Genomic DNA, 15,889 nt, shown 5'->3' with positions numbered 1-15,889 from the left:
CTTTGAGATGACCTCCTCCTCCGGATCCTCCAAAGGGAATTTTGCATATGTCCCATAGCCTTTCTCATTCTCCAGTGCTTCTTATGGAAAATTTCAACATTCAGAAAAGTTGAAGGAATCCTGTGTATACTTACATATATTCACCACGTTTTGCTATGTATCCTTTATTACATGTTTTTTTAATTACATGTTATCATAACTGTCCATCCCTTTGTATATCCCAGAGTAGGTTATAGCCATCAGTAGACTTCACCCCTAAACACTAAACATGCAAAACAAAGTTCAATACTTGTTTATGTGTTTAAGGTAATAGGTACAGCAAAATATACAAATATTCAGTGTACCATTCCATGATTTTTTAAAAAAGATTTTATTTATTTATTTGAGAGAGAGAGGGAACACAGCAAAGGGAGGGTGAGAGGGAGAAGCAGGCTTCCCGCTGAGCAGGGAGCAGGGACTCAATCCCAGGACCCTGGGCTCATGACCAGAGCCGAAGGCAGACGCTTAACGGCTGAGCCACCCAGGCGACCCTCAGTGATATTTTGATACATATATACACCGGTGAATCCTATTCCCTCCTCAAGGTACAGAGACAATTATTGTTACCCTAGAAAGTTCTCTCATGCTGTTTCCCAGTGATTTACTGCAACCTTTGCAGTCTTGCCCCAGGCAATCTCCGTTTTGATTTCCTTTTAGCCATTGGCTTAGTTGCTTTTTTGTGTTAACACTTCTTTAATTCAGCAAAAATGTTTTAAGATTAAAACAAGAAAAAAGTGTTTTAAGATTCATTCATGATGCTGTTTGTATCAGCAGGTTTTTTTTTTTTTTTTTAAGCAGTTTGTTATTTTTTTGTGGAGTTGTATTCCATTGCATGAATACAGCACCATTTGTATACACTGTTGCTGGGCATGTGGGCTATTTCCACTATTCCGCTGTTACGAATAAAGCTGCAATGAGAAGTCTTAAACAGATATTTTTGTGCACATATGCTTTCATTTCTCTTAGGAAATGCCTGCAGTAGAATTGTTGGGTCATAGGGTAAGTGAGTATTTTATAAGAAATGCTAAGTCTTTTTCCAAAGCATTTATACCATTTAACACTTCTGTCAGCTGTGTATGAGAGTACCAGTTACTCTACATTCTGTCAACTCTGGTGTTGTCAGTCTTTTTTTTTTTAGAAGAACCTAATGTATTAAAAAGCTGGAAAAATTGTACAATACAGTGATATTAATGTACTTCGATACCCCATTTTCAACGATATCACACAGACAGAAAATCAATAAGGGATTGTTTGACTTAATACTTAAGACAAAATGGGCATAACTGGAGTAAACAAAACATTCCACTATTTGCAAACAGAAAGATATTTTTTATCAATTTCACAGGGAATATTATGATGGACAGATTGCATTATAGATGAAAAATCTTAATAAATTTAATAAGATTGAAGTCATATCCAATAACTTTTTTAACTACAATGGCATGAAACTAGAAATCAATAACAGGAGTAAAGCTGGAAATTTTAGATAATGTGAAAATTAACCGACAGAGGCTAGATCCCAGAACCCAGAACCAAAAGCAGCTGTTTAACCAACTGGGCCACCCAGGAACCCCTGCAAAACAGTTGTAAGAGGTGTGTTTTTAACAATGAATGTCTGTGTTAATTAAAAAGAAAGATCTCTTGATGAAGTTCCAATACTTCATTTTTTCTTTTGTTTACCTTGACTCTGGAGACATTTCTGGTAATAAGTTGCTAAGACCAATGTCAAAAAGGATGCTGACTTTTTTCTTGGGATTTTGATGGTTCTTGTCTCACATTTATGTCTTTCATCCATTTTGAATTTATTTTTCTGCATGGTGTAGGAAAGTGGTCCAGATTTATTCTTTCGCTGGTTGTTGTCTAGTTTTCCCAACACAATTTGTTGAAGAGGCTGTCTTCCCCCCACCCCTGCACACACACGGATATTCTTTCCTGGTTTGTCAAATACTAGTTGAGCTTATAGTTGTTGGTCTATTTCTGGGTTTTCTACTCTATCCCATATATCTGTGTGTCAGTTTTTGTGCCTGTGTCATACTGTCTTCTTGGCTACAGCTTTCAAATGCAGCCTGAAGACCATAATTGCAATATATTCAGTTTTTATTTTGTTTTTCTAGATTACTATGGCTATTCAGGTTTTTTTGTGTTTTCTTTCAAAATGCAGACTTGTTTGTTCTAGCTCTTTGAAAAATGTTGATAGCATTTTCATAGGGATTACCTTAAATGTGTAGGTTGTTTTGGGTATTATAGACATTTTAAAAATTTATATATATATATATATTTTTTAATTTTTTATTTCTTTTCAGCGTAACAGTATTCATTGTTTTTGTACCACACCCAGTGCTCCATGCAATCCGTGCCCTCCCTAATACCCACCACCTGGTTCCCCCAACCTCCCACCCCCCCCCCCTTCAAAACCCTCAGGTTGTTTTTCAGAGTCCATAGTCTCTCATGGTTCACTTCCCCTTCCAATTTCCCTCAACTCCCTTCTCCACTCCATCTCCCCATGTCCTCCATGTTATTTGTTATGCTCCACAAATAAGTGAAGCCATATGATAATTGACTCTCTCTGCTTGTTGTCAGTCTTTTAATTTTAGCCATTCTTGTGGATACGAGGTGGTGTCTTACTGTGGTTGTAATTTGCATTATTCTCATGACCAGTGCGAATGAGCGGCTTTTCATGTGCTTATTAACCGTTGGGTTATGTTCTTCTGACATAGCTGTTCAAATATTTTGTCTTTTAAAAAACTAGATTGTCTTTTTATTATTGACCCATAGCTCATCTTTGAAGTCATATGTGGGCTAAGGGCTGTAATAATTCTGAAATATATTATGGTATAAACATAATAGAAATTTATTTCTCTCTTACATGATGGGCCAAAGTGGTTTGGGATGAGTACTCTATGGCCTATAGTTATTGAGGGAGGGTTCCAGGCTTAGCTTTAAAGGTTGCCCTGGGCAAACCTGTCCATCTGTAGAAGGTTAAGAACATGGAGAAGGGTATGTGGAGGGTTTAGGGACTGGGCTATAAGCGGTGTAGGTCATTTCTACTCATCTTCCATTGGCTACATTGGCCCCAATGGCCTGTTACATGACCACACCTAATAGAGAGGGCAGCTGGGAAAGGCAGTCTACCCCAATCCAGGTAGCCGACTTACTATGATATCCAAACCATACATTCCATGTGAAAATCTACTTAGTCATTTCTTGTGATGTGATAGGCAGGTATAATCTTTTTTTTTTTTTAATGTTATGTCATTTTTACTGTGTAAGTGAGCAGCTTTTTATCAACATCTTCCCTCCCACTCTCTGTTTTTGTCTTTTTCTATTCTTTCTTTTTTTCTTTTTTTTTTGGTAAGTAAGCTCCACACCCAGCATGGAGCCCAACAGAGGGCCCGAAATCACAACCCTGAGATCAAGAGTCAGATGCTAAACCAACTGAGCCACCAGGTGCCCTTTCAGTTTTTATTTTTATTTTTATTTTAAGGTTTTGTTCTTGATAAGATTATTTTAAATATTTGCTCATGATTGAAAACCCATGGCAATGTTTTGACCATTTCTTGTTGGAAGCCTTGATAACTCACTCAGAAGAGAAAAAAAAAAAACACATTAGCAATTGTTGCGACACTTTGACTATTACAAGTACTAATATAAAAGAGCCTGGCTTGAAAAACAAACTTTTTCCATTTGGGTGAAGGAGGAGGTGTGTTCAGTCTGTGTGTGCTCAGAGATTCAGTGATATGACCTTTAAGTCTAACATTTATCTTCCTTGTAAAACGTAACTTTTACTTTTTTTTCTGGATTAAAACACCCACTAGTTCTTTTTCTGTCATTTTTCTTACTTTCTTGTGTCATTTGCTCCTTCTCCCTTCCCCCACTCAGTGCAACAGCATGGACAGGCAATTCTTTGCGTGCCTAATAGCTCTTCTTGTTCTTGCTCAGGGCACTGTTGTTGGTCTAAGGCCATAAATGTTGCGGATCTGGTAGCAGTTACCCTGCTGAAAGGGCCTGTTTAGAAGCTTTCAATATACCCTATATAGTACCAATAGGATCCATTTGTGTTCTTTTTTTTTTTTTTAAGATTTTATTTATTTGACAGAGAGAGACACAGTGAGAAAGGGAACACAGCAAGGGGAGTGGGAGAGGGAGAAGCAGGCTTCCCACTGAGCAAGGAGCCCGATGCAGGGCTCAATCCCAGGACCCTGGGATCATGACCTGAGCCGAAGGCAGACGCTTAATGGCTGAGCCACCCAGGTGCCCCCATTTGTGTTCTTTATTAAGAACACAGTTTGAGGGGCGCCTGGGTGGCTCAGTGGGTTAAAGCCTCTGCCTTCGGCTCAGGTCATGGTCCCAGGGTCCTGGGATCGAGCCCCACATCGGGCTCTCTGCTCTGCGGGGAGCCTGCTTCCCCCTCTCTCTCTGCCTTCCTCTCTGCCTACTTGTGATCTCTCTGTCAAATAAATAAATAAATCTTTAAAAAAAAAAAAAAGAACACAGTTTGAGGGGCACCTGGGTGGCTCAGTGGGTTAAGCCTCTGCCTTCAGCCCAGGTCATGATCTCAGGGTCCTGGGATCTAGCCCCGCATCACATCGGGCTCTCTGCTCAGCAGGGAACCTGCTTCTCCCCTTCCCCTCTCTCTGCCTGCCTCTCTGCCTACTTGTGATCTCTGTCTGTCAAATAAATAAATAAAATCTTTAAAAAAAAAAAGAACACAGTTTGAATATTGTAGGAAAATAGTATGGTGACAGATGGTGACTACACTTATCATGATGAACACTGAATATAGAAGTGTGAAATCAGTATGCTGTATGAGTATGTTAATTAAAATAAAAAAAAAAGACTTGATTTTTTTTTTTTACCCTTTTTGGAAAGATTTCACATTTTCCACAATATGTTATTTAATATGTTTTTTTGAGTGACCATACCCTAGGTGGAGGGAACAGGATAACTTAGACAATGAGTAAAGTAGAATGAAAGTCAGTCTTGCTTCTTGAGCTTAGAATGACCTGTTGGCATTGACCTATACAAGGCACCTGGTGGCTTAACCATGATGAAGTTTGCTTACAGGACAAAGTGCATCCCAGTGACGAAGTCTCTGCGTGTAGCCCAGGAAGCATCCTTTTTGGTCATTAAGGCAATCAGAAACTTTTCCCAGTGTTATCACTTCATGTATTTTGATCTTGTGAATCGCCCTGGTGTGGTGGGCCCTTAATTAAGGTGGGGCGCCTTCTGATGCTTAGAATATCTTAGGTTAATAATAACAATAACAATAATAATAATAATAATAAAGCCCATCCGACTACATCTGGAATTTAGTATTAAATGGCCTTCTTGGTAGTTAGGGTTTTCACATTTTCTTGTGATGATAAGCACTCTCTGGGCAGGAGCTGTCATTAACCATCGGGCCGGTTGCCTAGTGTGTATTTTGTGTGCAGTGCTGAATTCTGCTCTTTGTCGTGACCGAGTGGGTGGCTCTAGGGAAAGAATTCAGTATGGAATGTGGTCACAATGAGCACTCACTTGTTAGAGTTACTGATGCAGCCTGCCCTTTCTCTCCCTTCACCTTCTTCCCTGTTTCTTTTATTAGACATTTCTCCTTGATTCTTGATGTAAAAAAAAAACAAAACAAAAAAACAAAAAAACACCCTGAAACTTTATATTGTGGAACATTTGAAACCAGAACTGAAGTAGAGAGGATCATATAATGAACCTCACAAGTGCCTTTATCTCCAAAAGATAACAACTCTGTAAGAATACCACTGTCACATCTAGAACCTGAGCAGTAATCGCTTACCTTTCTCTGCCATCAGTGTGTTCACTTTCCCTGATTGTGCAGAAAAGAGTTCACCTACAGACCAAAGTTGACTGTAGAAAGGCCTACTTGCAAGAGTGGCCCCTGGCTGGCGTCTGGAAGTTGGATTTCAGGAAGGCTCCCCTACCTGGTCTGGTAAGAGCAACTGACTCCCAGAGCTGTGCAAACAATGTGGTGTTTACTGAGTCCCTGCTTTCCTGCTGGGAGCCAGAGGGCACCTCCACCATGAGCTCTTTATATAAACTTTGTGTGCTGAGTCTCTGATGAGCTTCCCTGCCTGACAACATTTCACAGGTGTTGCCACATCTTGCTGGAGGGTTAAGTGTGTCCTGTGTGACCCCCCCGGGAGAGGACTCTGGAAGCTTGTGCTCCTTTCTTCTGGACTTCACTCCACATGCTTTTCTCCTTGCTGGGGTTTTGCTTTGTATTAAAATGCTATAATAAATTACAGCCTGAATATGACTCAGTGCTGGGTCCCATGACTCCTGCCAGGGAATCAATCACCTGGAGGTGGATGGTCTTGGGGACTCTTGGCACGTCTGTCTGTCTGTCTGCTTTATAATGCTTTGTTCAAATGTAGTCTGAATAAGGTTCACATGTTGCATCGGTTGATAGGTCTTTTAAGCCCTTCTTTATCTTCTGGTGGTTATAGACACAGTTTCTAGTGGTTTAGTGAAGCAGTGAAGGGTCAGGCTTTACAGTCAGATAGGATTCAAATTGTTGCTTGACTCCTGGGCAGGTTGCTTCACCTCCCTCCGCCATGGTTTCTCCATATTAAATTTGGGCTAATAATTCCCCTTACTTTAAAAAATTGTTGAGGACTCATTTATGTAATACATGCGTGGAAATTAATACACATCATTTACCCAGCACATAGAACGCATATAGGACATGTTGGCTCTGTTGTTTTAAGAAATGCTGTAGTATTATGGTTAAGAGTTTGCATTCTTGAGCAGTTTACTTGGGTTCAGATTCTGATTCTGACCCTTTCTATGTGGGTGACCTGGAGTAAATTGCATAACTTCTCTGTGCCTCAGTTTCCTCTTCTTTATAACAGAGGTATACTCATACTTCAGACAGCTGGATTAAATGTGATAACCCAAGTAGAGTTTAGAACAATGCCTATATACTAAGCTGTTTTTGTTGTTATGAGATTTGAGAATGTCTAGTGAGACCTCTCACACACAAATTCCATACCCAAGCTGGAGCAAGAATCAGCAAGGTGAGTGAGTTCCAAGTGTTATTTTTATTGCTGGTAGAGGCTTGGTTGGAGAATGTGGCTTAGGCGTTTTGGCCAAGAGGACTTGCTAAAATAACCCCTGTGTTGAATTTACCCCTTGCATTTAGGCAGTGGAGATTACCAGGCCAACCCTTGGGAGAGCAGGATGTGTGCTGCCTGTGGCCACTGGCTTCCAAAGGGGAGAAGTGTGGGGACGCTGTGAAGCCTGGGTTCTTTTCCCAAACTGCCTAGTCCTTTGGAATGGGTCGGGAGGCTTGGAGCACTCCGGTCTCTCCCCTTTCCCCCAAAGAAATGTGAGGGCCAAGACAGTCTTTGGTTTTCTGTACGTGGGTGTGTACATTGTACGTATTTGATGGATCTTTGTTGAATAAATGTAGAATGTCAAGCCATAATTTGCTAGAAAATATTGTATATTCTGTGTTGATCTCTGAGAATGACAAGCTGTCATTATGACTCCTTTGGGACTGAAAGTTAGGGATGGGCTGTATTACCAATCTTTGTCTATTAAAACATGGAAGAATGACGTTTAGTAAGTTCTTGGAACTTCAGTAAGCAGAGGGCACTAATAAATGGAAAGTGTTGATAGAATATTTTATCAGAGAAAGCCAACCTTACTCCTCCCAGGAACATTTCTTCATTCATGTCTTAACTCGAGCCAAAAATAAGAAAGAGCAAAGCCAAAATGGAATTTTACTTTGAGTCCTTACTTTTGATCATGGTGTCAGTTTTTAGACAAGCCAAAGTCCTTCTTTGCCAATTTCTACAGCAGTTTTTTTTTTTTTAAAGATTTATTTATTTATTTATTTGTCAGAGAGAGAGAGAGAGAGAGAGAGGAGCGAGAGTGAGCACAAGCAGACAGAGTGGCAGGCAGAGGGAGAAGCAGGCTCCCTGCCGAGCAAGGAGCCCGATGTGGGACTCGATCCCAGGACGCTGGGATCATGACCTGAGCCGAAGGCAGCTGCTTAACCAACTGAGCCACCCAGGCGTCCCATCTACAGCAGTTTTCATAACATTTGTCAAAAGGTGTTTGAACAGAATTTGAAGTTTTAAATTCAAACATTTCCCATTTATTTTTGGGAGGGGAGATGCAGGGGGAGAGAGACTTTTGTTGCTTCCTTCTTCTACTTAGAAATAATCTTTCTTGGCCATTTTGTGTTGGTCCATAGCTTAATTTATTCACATGTTGAATCCACAAGCCTTTTTATCAGCACCATGCTCTAACCAACTGAGCTAACAGGCCAACCACTCCACAAGCCTTTTTAAAAAGACTTTTTTTTTTTTTTTAGAGATTTTTATTTATTTGACAGACAGAGATCACAAGTATGCAGAGAGGCAGACGGGGGGGGGGGGGAAGCAGGCTCCCCGCCAAGCAGAGAGCCCGATGCGGGGCTCGATCCCACGGCCCTGGGATCATGACCTGAGCTGAAGGCAGAGGCTTTAACCCACTGAGCCACCCAGGTGTCCCTAAAAAGATTTTATTTATTTATTTGAGAGAGAGAGAGAGAACAAGGAGAGGAGCAGAGGGAGAGGGATAAGCAGACTCTGCGCTGAGCATGGAGGCTGAAGCGGGGCTCCATCCCATGACCCCGAGACCATGACCTGAGCCAAAATCAAAAGTCAGATGCTTAACTGATGAAGCCACCCAGGAGTCCCACACAAGCCTTTTCTTGTATACTTGTTGATAATGGCATCGTGTCAGGTGTCAGGGATATAGATGTAAAACGAGTATACTGTTTAGAGAGGAAAAACAGTGAAGCAAATAGGGAATTATAAATATTTTGTTCTGTGGGGAATAAGCAGATGCCCTTGGCCTACCTCGAGGGATGGCATGGGGTGGAGGCAGGAAGAGCAATTCAGGAGAAGCATGGATGAATGTCATGGATAGTTGTCAGCCAGAAAGACGTAATACCTTAGCAAATACAAATGCTGCTTTCCCTGAGAGAGAGAGAACTCCTAGAATTCCCCACCAATGAAAAGCTTTTCCGTCATTAAAAAATTCTAATCCTAAAGAGAATCCTAAAATTATAATCCTAAAAAACTTTAAAGAGTTTTTAAACTCAGTGATCTGAGTTTAAAAACAACAATAACAACAACAACATAATAGTCAGCAAGTTGGAAGACATCTCTTTGCCCATCATACTTGTTATATAGAACAGGTAGACCTGTGCCCCAACATTGAAATCTGTGTAAAATCACTGAAATTCTCCAATCATACAGTACTACTCATTAAACAGAAATAATAACCTGTCTCTCACTAGATTATTGGTGGCTTAAGGGAGATGATTTATGTAAGGGTAGCTAGGATAAAGCCTCGCATATGGCAGGTGGCTCAGAAATGGTTGTTAGGAAGAGAAATGAGCAATTCTGTACATTTCTGTCAATTGCATTGATCCTCTGTCCTTCTTGGTTAGTGTTGGACCAGAAATGGCTATCCTGCATCCTCTACCAGAGAAAGCCCAGAGCTGGCATCCTGGGGTGTTGTTTCTTTGGTCTGTAGCTGGCAAGAACCAGGGGCACAGGCTGCAGGGCATGGCTGTGGTGTGGTTTATCACATACACTGTCCTGCGGGGGCCCCCTGCCCTCCCTCCTCCAAGACTGCAGCCTGTCCTGTTTGTGCAGAACATAGAGATTCCTCTTGCCTCGCAGCCTCTGTGGTCTGTGGGGATGGGGGGGGGAAGGGAGGGGACAGGGACAAGGCCAGTGGAATGAATGAGTGAGTGTTGAACTGGGTGTGCCTGAGAGGCCCTTGTTCTCAGTGCCACACCCTCTGGATGGTACCATGAGTCCATGTTGGGATGGTTGAGCTTCTCCTGTGACCCAGGTGCCCTATGGCTGCTTTTTACGACCTTGACCTGCAGACAGACTCAGACTTATTTTTTCCTCCAGCCATTTCTCCCCTAGCATCTGTATAAAGCCTGCCACCCTTTTGCTGCCCTTAGCCTCGTCCTGAGGCTGCTGGCTCCGCCTTTTGTGGGCTTTTTGTTCCCCCTTCTCTCCTTTCATCCCCTCCTGACCAGGCTCTGCCCTTCTCAGCTGGTGCAGAGAGTGGCTTGGCTTCACCTGACTGGGCTCCCTAACCAGGCAACCTCTTCTAAGTGTCCCGTTCCTGGCTGTTTTTGTGGTGGTTTTTAGCCCCGAAGGGCTGGTTTTCACTGCTCTCTGCTTACTAGTTCAGAAGTATTTGAAATGCTGGAGATTGCTGCAAGTTTGCCCTAAACCAGAACAAAAACAATTTGTATTTAGACTGGGGTTGATCGCAGTGCTCTATGCATGGTGCTGACCCTGGAATTGGACACGGGGCGCTCACTGCCTTCTGAGCCACCACCTCTCCCCTCTTCCTTTTGTCACTGCCATTCTAGACACTGCATTCATCGCCTCTGCTTCCTTCCCTCCTCTGCATTTCTGGGCCGGCCCGCTGAAACTTACACCTCCAGGGTCACTGATTTAAAGTCAAAGACAATGGTCACAATCCTTTATTACAGGACCTCAGTTGCACCCCATCAGAGTCATTTTTCCTTGGCTCAGGTCACACCATCAGTAGTAGTGAGTGGCTGGCTCTCTCTTGTTTTATTTTATTTACCCTTGAAACTCTCATGGGACTGGTCACCAGAGGCCCCAGGTTTCTAAGACCAGAATCCCCTTTTCAGTCCTCAATTCCATTGGTCTTTGTGCAGCAAGTGCCTCTGTTGGCTTCTGTCCCGAAATTCTCTGTCCCGGAGTTTGGAGTCTGTGACAAGCTTCCATGCATTCTTTCTCCTTCGCTGCCTCTTCCCTTCCTTGCAAGGGGATGGTGCTGTCCCTCAGTGCTCTGTCTGGTCTCTTCTGTCTCACCCTGCCCCTCTTCCATGTCCGGCTCCCTCACGATCACAGGCACACACACATTCTTTTGCCCCTGCCCCTCTTCTGTCAGCATTTAGTGGCCATAGTTTCGGTGTATCAATCTTGACAAAGGAATTTACACACTAAATATAGCTGCCTTTGAGTCGGATTTTAAGACTGCGCTTTCCCAGCCTCGAGCGAATGTCCTATTTCATTGAGTCTGAGACGCCAGGCACTGTGAAATATACCAGCGTCCTATACACTACTCAGGAGAAAACCCTGCCTGGCCAAACCAGGACACATTGCTAAGATGCCATGGATGGCAGGACATACCGCAGCTTTAAAGATCTTAAACTATTAAAAAATTGTGTATGTTACCATCAATGAACTATGATAGGTAACATTTGTTTAAGAGCCTGTGCTCAGCAGCGGCCCATTCTCTGAAGAATTTTCCCTGTGCATTGTAATTATTTCTCTGAAGAAAGAAAGTAGAGAAGAAGAACCTTATTTAGGGTCTTTTATCATAAAAATGATTACATATCTATCGTATGCTTGTTTTCTATGCAGTCATTTTAAGCTGAAGATGTAACTCCAAACGGAGATTTCATGTTTTTAAATTTGGATGGGCAAGTGAAAATAAAGCATAATTTAGCGAGTTTTTTAGAAAGTAATTAGGTGATTAGAAGTGGACACTTGTGGTGACAAAGTATCTTCATTAAATCGGGCTCTCTGCTCAGCAGGGAGCCTGCTTCCTCCTCTCTCTGTCTCTGCCTGCCTCTCTGCCTACTTGTGATCTCTGTCTGTCAAATAAATAAATAAAATCTTTAAAAAAAAAGTTTTTAAGGATTCACAGACCTGTGCCCCTGAAGCAAATACTACATTATATGTTAATAATAATAATAATAATAATAAACCCAAAAAATGTTTTTAAGGGAGTGCCTGTGTGACTCTGTTGGTTAGGCGTCTGTGTCCAGCTCAGGTCATGATCCCAAGGTCCTGGGATGGAGCCCTGAGTCAGGGTCCCTGCTCAGTGGGGAGTCTGTTTCTCCCTCTTCCCCTGTCCCTCCCAGTCATCCGCACTATCTCTCTCTCTGAAATAAATAAAATAGGACCTTAAAACATGTTTTTAGAAACTGTATGACATGAGGGTATATACATTGCCTTCATTAAGTCAATACACAATACAGATAATTTGAAAAACTTCTGATATTTGATTAGTGTAGGTAGACTTTCTGACTTAAAAATTATTTTAGGAAAGAAAATAGAAATCTAAAGAAAATTAAAATGACCTATAATGATATCACCTAAATGTTATGATAGTTTTATTGTTACTTAAATTTTTTTGTGGATGAGATTCTTTTTTTTTTTTAAGAGTTTATTTATTTATTTGATAGAGATTACAAGTAGTCAGAGAGGCAGGCAGAGAGAGAGAGGAGGAAGCAGGCTCCCCGCTGAGCAGAGAGCCTGATGGGGGGCTCAGTCCCAGGACCCTGAGACCATGACCTGAGCTGAAGGCAGAGGCTTTAACCCACTGAGCCACCCAGGTGCCCCTGGATGAGATTCTTAATGGTGGCATAGTATTTCATTAACTCTGCCTCTATTTTTGGATATTTAAGTTACATGTCAGCTTTCGCTGCTCTAAGTAATACGACACTGAACAACCCCCGTAGACTGTGAGTTCCATGAGAGCAGGAATGTTGATGTTTGCTGCTGTGGTCCCCAACACTAACACACCATAGGCACCCCCTACATATTTTTGGAATGCTGCTGGGTAAATTTATTTTAAATCTTAATGCATACATTCTTCCTGACTCTGAATATACCTAGGGAGTAGGAAGGGGAAGCTAGGGAGATGATTTAATTGCTTATTTTGTAGTATTTTGGGAGATGTATCTGGAATATAGTGTCCCTCAAGGCAAAAAGATGCATTTAATAACTGCTTTTCATTCTTTTTTGTCTTGGGTTCTGTAAGGAGAAACCTTTAACCTCGGAGTGTCCATTGTCACTTCCTCATAACATAGAGATGAGAAAAGAGGGCATTTTGAAGCAAGACTGCTGCTCACACCAAGCTATTGTTATCTTCTAGAAATCTCTCTGAAGCCTTGCCTTTTTTTTTTTTTTTTTCAGAAATCATGTTTAAAAATTTGTTTTCCATGGTCCATTCCCCTGCCCCACTTCTCATTTTATTTAATACAGCTTCATTTCCTTAGGTCTTTTCTTCTCAGCAAATATATGGCATCCTTCTCACCTTCTAAGATGCACTCTCTTCTCTTTAGTTCAGGTCGGTTTCTCTCATCGAGTGTTGCCCTAAACAGCCCCTGAAGTCAGGGATCTTTCTCTTCTAGTCTTTGCCCTCCCTTTGGACTCCCTTCTGCATTGCTGACCCGGTTGAAGCTTTTTCTGGCACACTTTTTTTTGAAGGCAGATTACATACACACGAACGTGTGTGAGGAAAGCTGTTAAAAATTAGGACTGATGATCTGTTAGAGCTAGGAAGAGAGGCTGGATGCTACATTTGTGGTGGAGAAACCCAGGTTCACTTCTTAGTGGATTGGTATTGCAGAGGACATTCCTACATCGGGTGAGAGGGGAAGCCCCTTGGCGCAAAATTCTAGCATTCTCACTCCAACTTGCATGAGTCTGGGCCATCGGGTGAGACCATCTCATTTTTTAGTTCTTCATTCAGCCATCCATTTATCCGCCTTGCTGTGCATGTGCCTTCTCTGGGCCTGGTTTTCATTCTTGACCATATCGCTCCGACCTGGTGGTCTGGAGGGGCTGTGAGATGTGCTTTTAGTGGTTTCATGAGTGATATAAATGACAACTCTGTCCTGTTTCCCTTTCCCTTTCCCGAGCTTCTTGGTATCCTCTATCATACTTCTCTCCTTTATGCCATATTCCCTTGATTGATTGATTTTTTTTTTTTTTTTTAGATTTCCTTTAGTACTGTGTTTATGTGTTGAGAAGAGCATGGTACGGTGTGGGCAGATTTTTGCTCAGACAGAGTCTGAATGGATGCCACACATGTGTCATGGTGGTTAGAAAAGAAAACCTAAAATGCTTTGCTTCTGCTATCAGATCACTCCACATGACCAGTAAAATGGTAGCGTGTGTGTGCCTAGTGTGGCGGCCTCATTTTGCATGAATTTAGTGCTTTCAATCCCCATATTAACTCTGGGAGATCGTTGTTTCTTGTTCATTTTGCACATGCAAAGTTGGGACTCAGAAATGGTAAGTAACATGCCAGCACATAGACATCTGATGATTGGCAGAGCTGGAAGTCGGACCCAGATTCTGACGCCAGCACTCACGGTTTTTCTAAGGTTCCATGTTGGCTTCTTCGCGTGATGTGAATAGATGTGAGTAGAACTTCTTCGATGTGAGTAGAACTCTAGTGGGTGTTGGAGTCTTCTTTATTAATTCTGAAGATTCCAAGATCTCTCTTGTGTAGTGCATTTTCCCAAAGAACTCATGGTATTTTTATAGGCTTTTAAAGTGCCCCCCCCCCCAACATCCCCTTCTAGGGAAAAGACAGGTATTGACCTTCTTTTAATATTCAGAGCAGGTGTACCTGCAGAGGAAAAGTTATACACTCCATTCCAGGTTTGTGAAAATTCTAGGCACATGAAGTTGGTACCATGGACTTCCATCACTAGACCTTTTTGAGTTGTTCTCGATGGACATGGCTGGGCTTTGCTTCCCCCACACATCTCCCCCGGTTTCCCAGTGGCCAGGGGAGGACATTGGAGAGGCAATTGTCCCTGGTCAGGAGTACAGGGTAGGGGCCAAGATGATTCCAAGAGCTGCTTAGGATCATTTATTAAAAAATGCTGGGGCTCCCATCCTAGAGAAGGGACAGCCAGGAGCTTCCGATGTATTTACTGATATTGGAGAATTGGGTGGATTAAAAAAAGAATTCTTTGTTATGGTAAAATAACCTGTCCCATTTCGGGGACATTTGACATCTTTAGACAATTAATACTACAACCCATCTTAGCAGCAACAGTTTATTTTCAGTGACAATAAAAGCCGTGACTTTTTTTTGGCTTTTTTGTTTTGGAATTGGAAAGCAATATTACAGAAAGCTGGCATCTGCTGCTCAAGAGAGGGGAGTGCTCTCTGGGATGACCCATGTGAACAACTGTAGCACTCAGAAAGCAGCTGAAAGTTGACCGATGACCAGCATGGCTCCTCCGGACACCGTCTTCTCACGATCAGCTCAGATATTCCATGTGGGGAGCTTCCTTTCCGGGGCTTTCCTGTGTGGATCTCGGGGGCTGTGGCACGAGCAGGGGCTGAGAGGGCTGGCAGCTTACTTAGCCCTCTTTCTGCTCTTCAGAGCAGATCACCAAACAGATTGGTGTTGAGATTTTTCAAGGATTTCCGAGACCTGACTCTGAACTTCAGGCCGTGGCATATCTTGCAGCATTTCAGCATTTCGGACCCAGGAAATTCAAAAAGACTTTGAGCAGAAGGTCTAAAAATTGGGAAACAGTGTGCCCTCTGACAGCATGAATAATGGGTTGATTGTACCAACTCTCCTGCTCTCTTTGTCCTTTTCTGTTTACTCACTTAGAAACCCGATGTCCTGACCACGGGTGCCGGTAATCCAGTCGGAGACAAACTTAATGTTATGACATCAGGGCCCCGGGGTCCCCTTCTCGTTCAGGATGTGGTGTTCACCGATGAAATGGCTCACTTTGACCGGGAAAGAATCCCTGAGAGAGTTGTGCACGCCAAAGGAGCAGGTGAGAGTCATGTTTATTTGTCGTGAAAGGATTGTTGCACAACACCTGGGTTAAAAATTCCTTCTCACAGGGTTCGAGCTCCTTTAATAGAAGTGGCAAATCTCCATTCCTGGGAGAAAGGGAAAAAAAAGAATGTCCCTCAGGAGAGGAACTCGTAATTAAATGATGGTTATTTCTCCAGATTGAACATGAGATATTAAATATTTTAGTAAAAACGACAGTGATCTTCCTTTT

General features: G+C 42.3%; 1 protein-coding gene across 1 annotated transcript in view; it reads left to right on the top strand.

Annotated features, from left to right (window-relative positions):
* CAT (catalase) overlaps positions 1 to 15,889 on the top strand; it is a 40,609-nt gene that overhangs the window by 1,983 nt on the left and 22,737 nt on the right. The window contains exon 2 of the mRNA XM_080815968.1: positions 15,484 to 15,655. Coding sequence (XP_080672094.1) covers positions 15,484 to 15,655 — 172 coding nt within the window. The remainder of the gene's footprint in view (positions 1 to 15,483; positions 15,656 to 15,889) is intronic.

The sequence above is a fragment of the Martes martes genome (assembly GCF_963455335.1).
Source record: "Martes martes genome assembly, chromosome: 10".
In the NCBI taxonomy this organism is placed as follows: Eukaryota; Metazoa; Chordata; class Mammalia; order Carnivora; family Mustelidae; genus Martes; species Martes martes.
The sequence above is the reverse complement of the archived record's forward strand: the minus strand, read 5'-3'. Positions and strand labels throughout refer to the sequence as shown.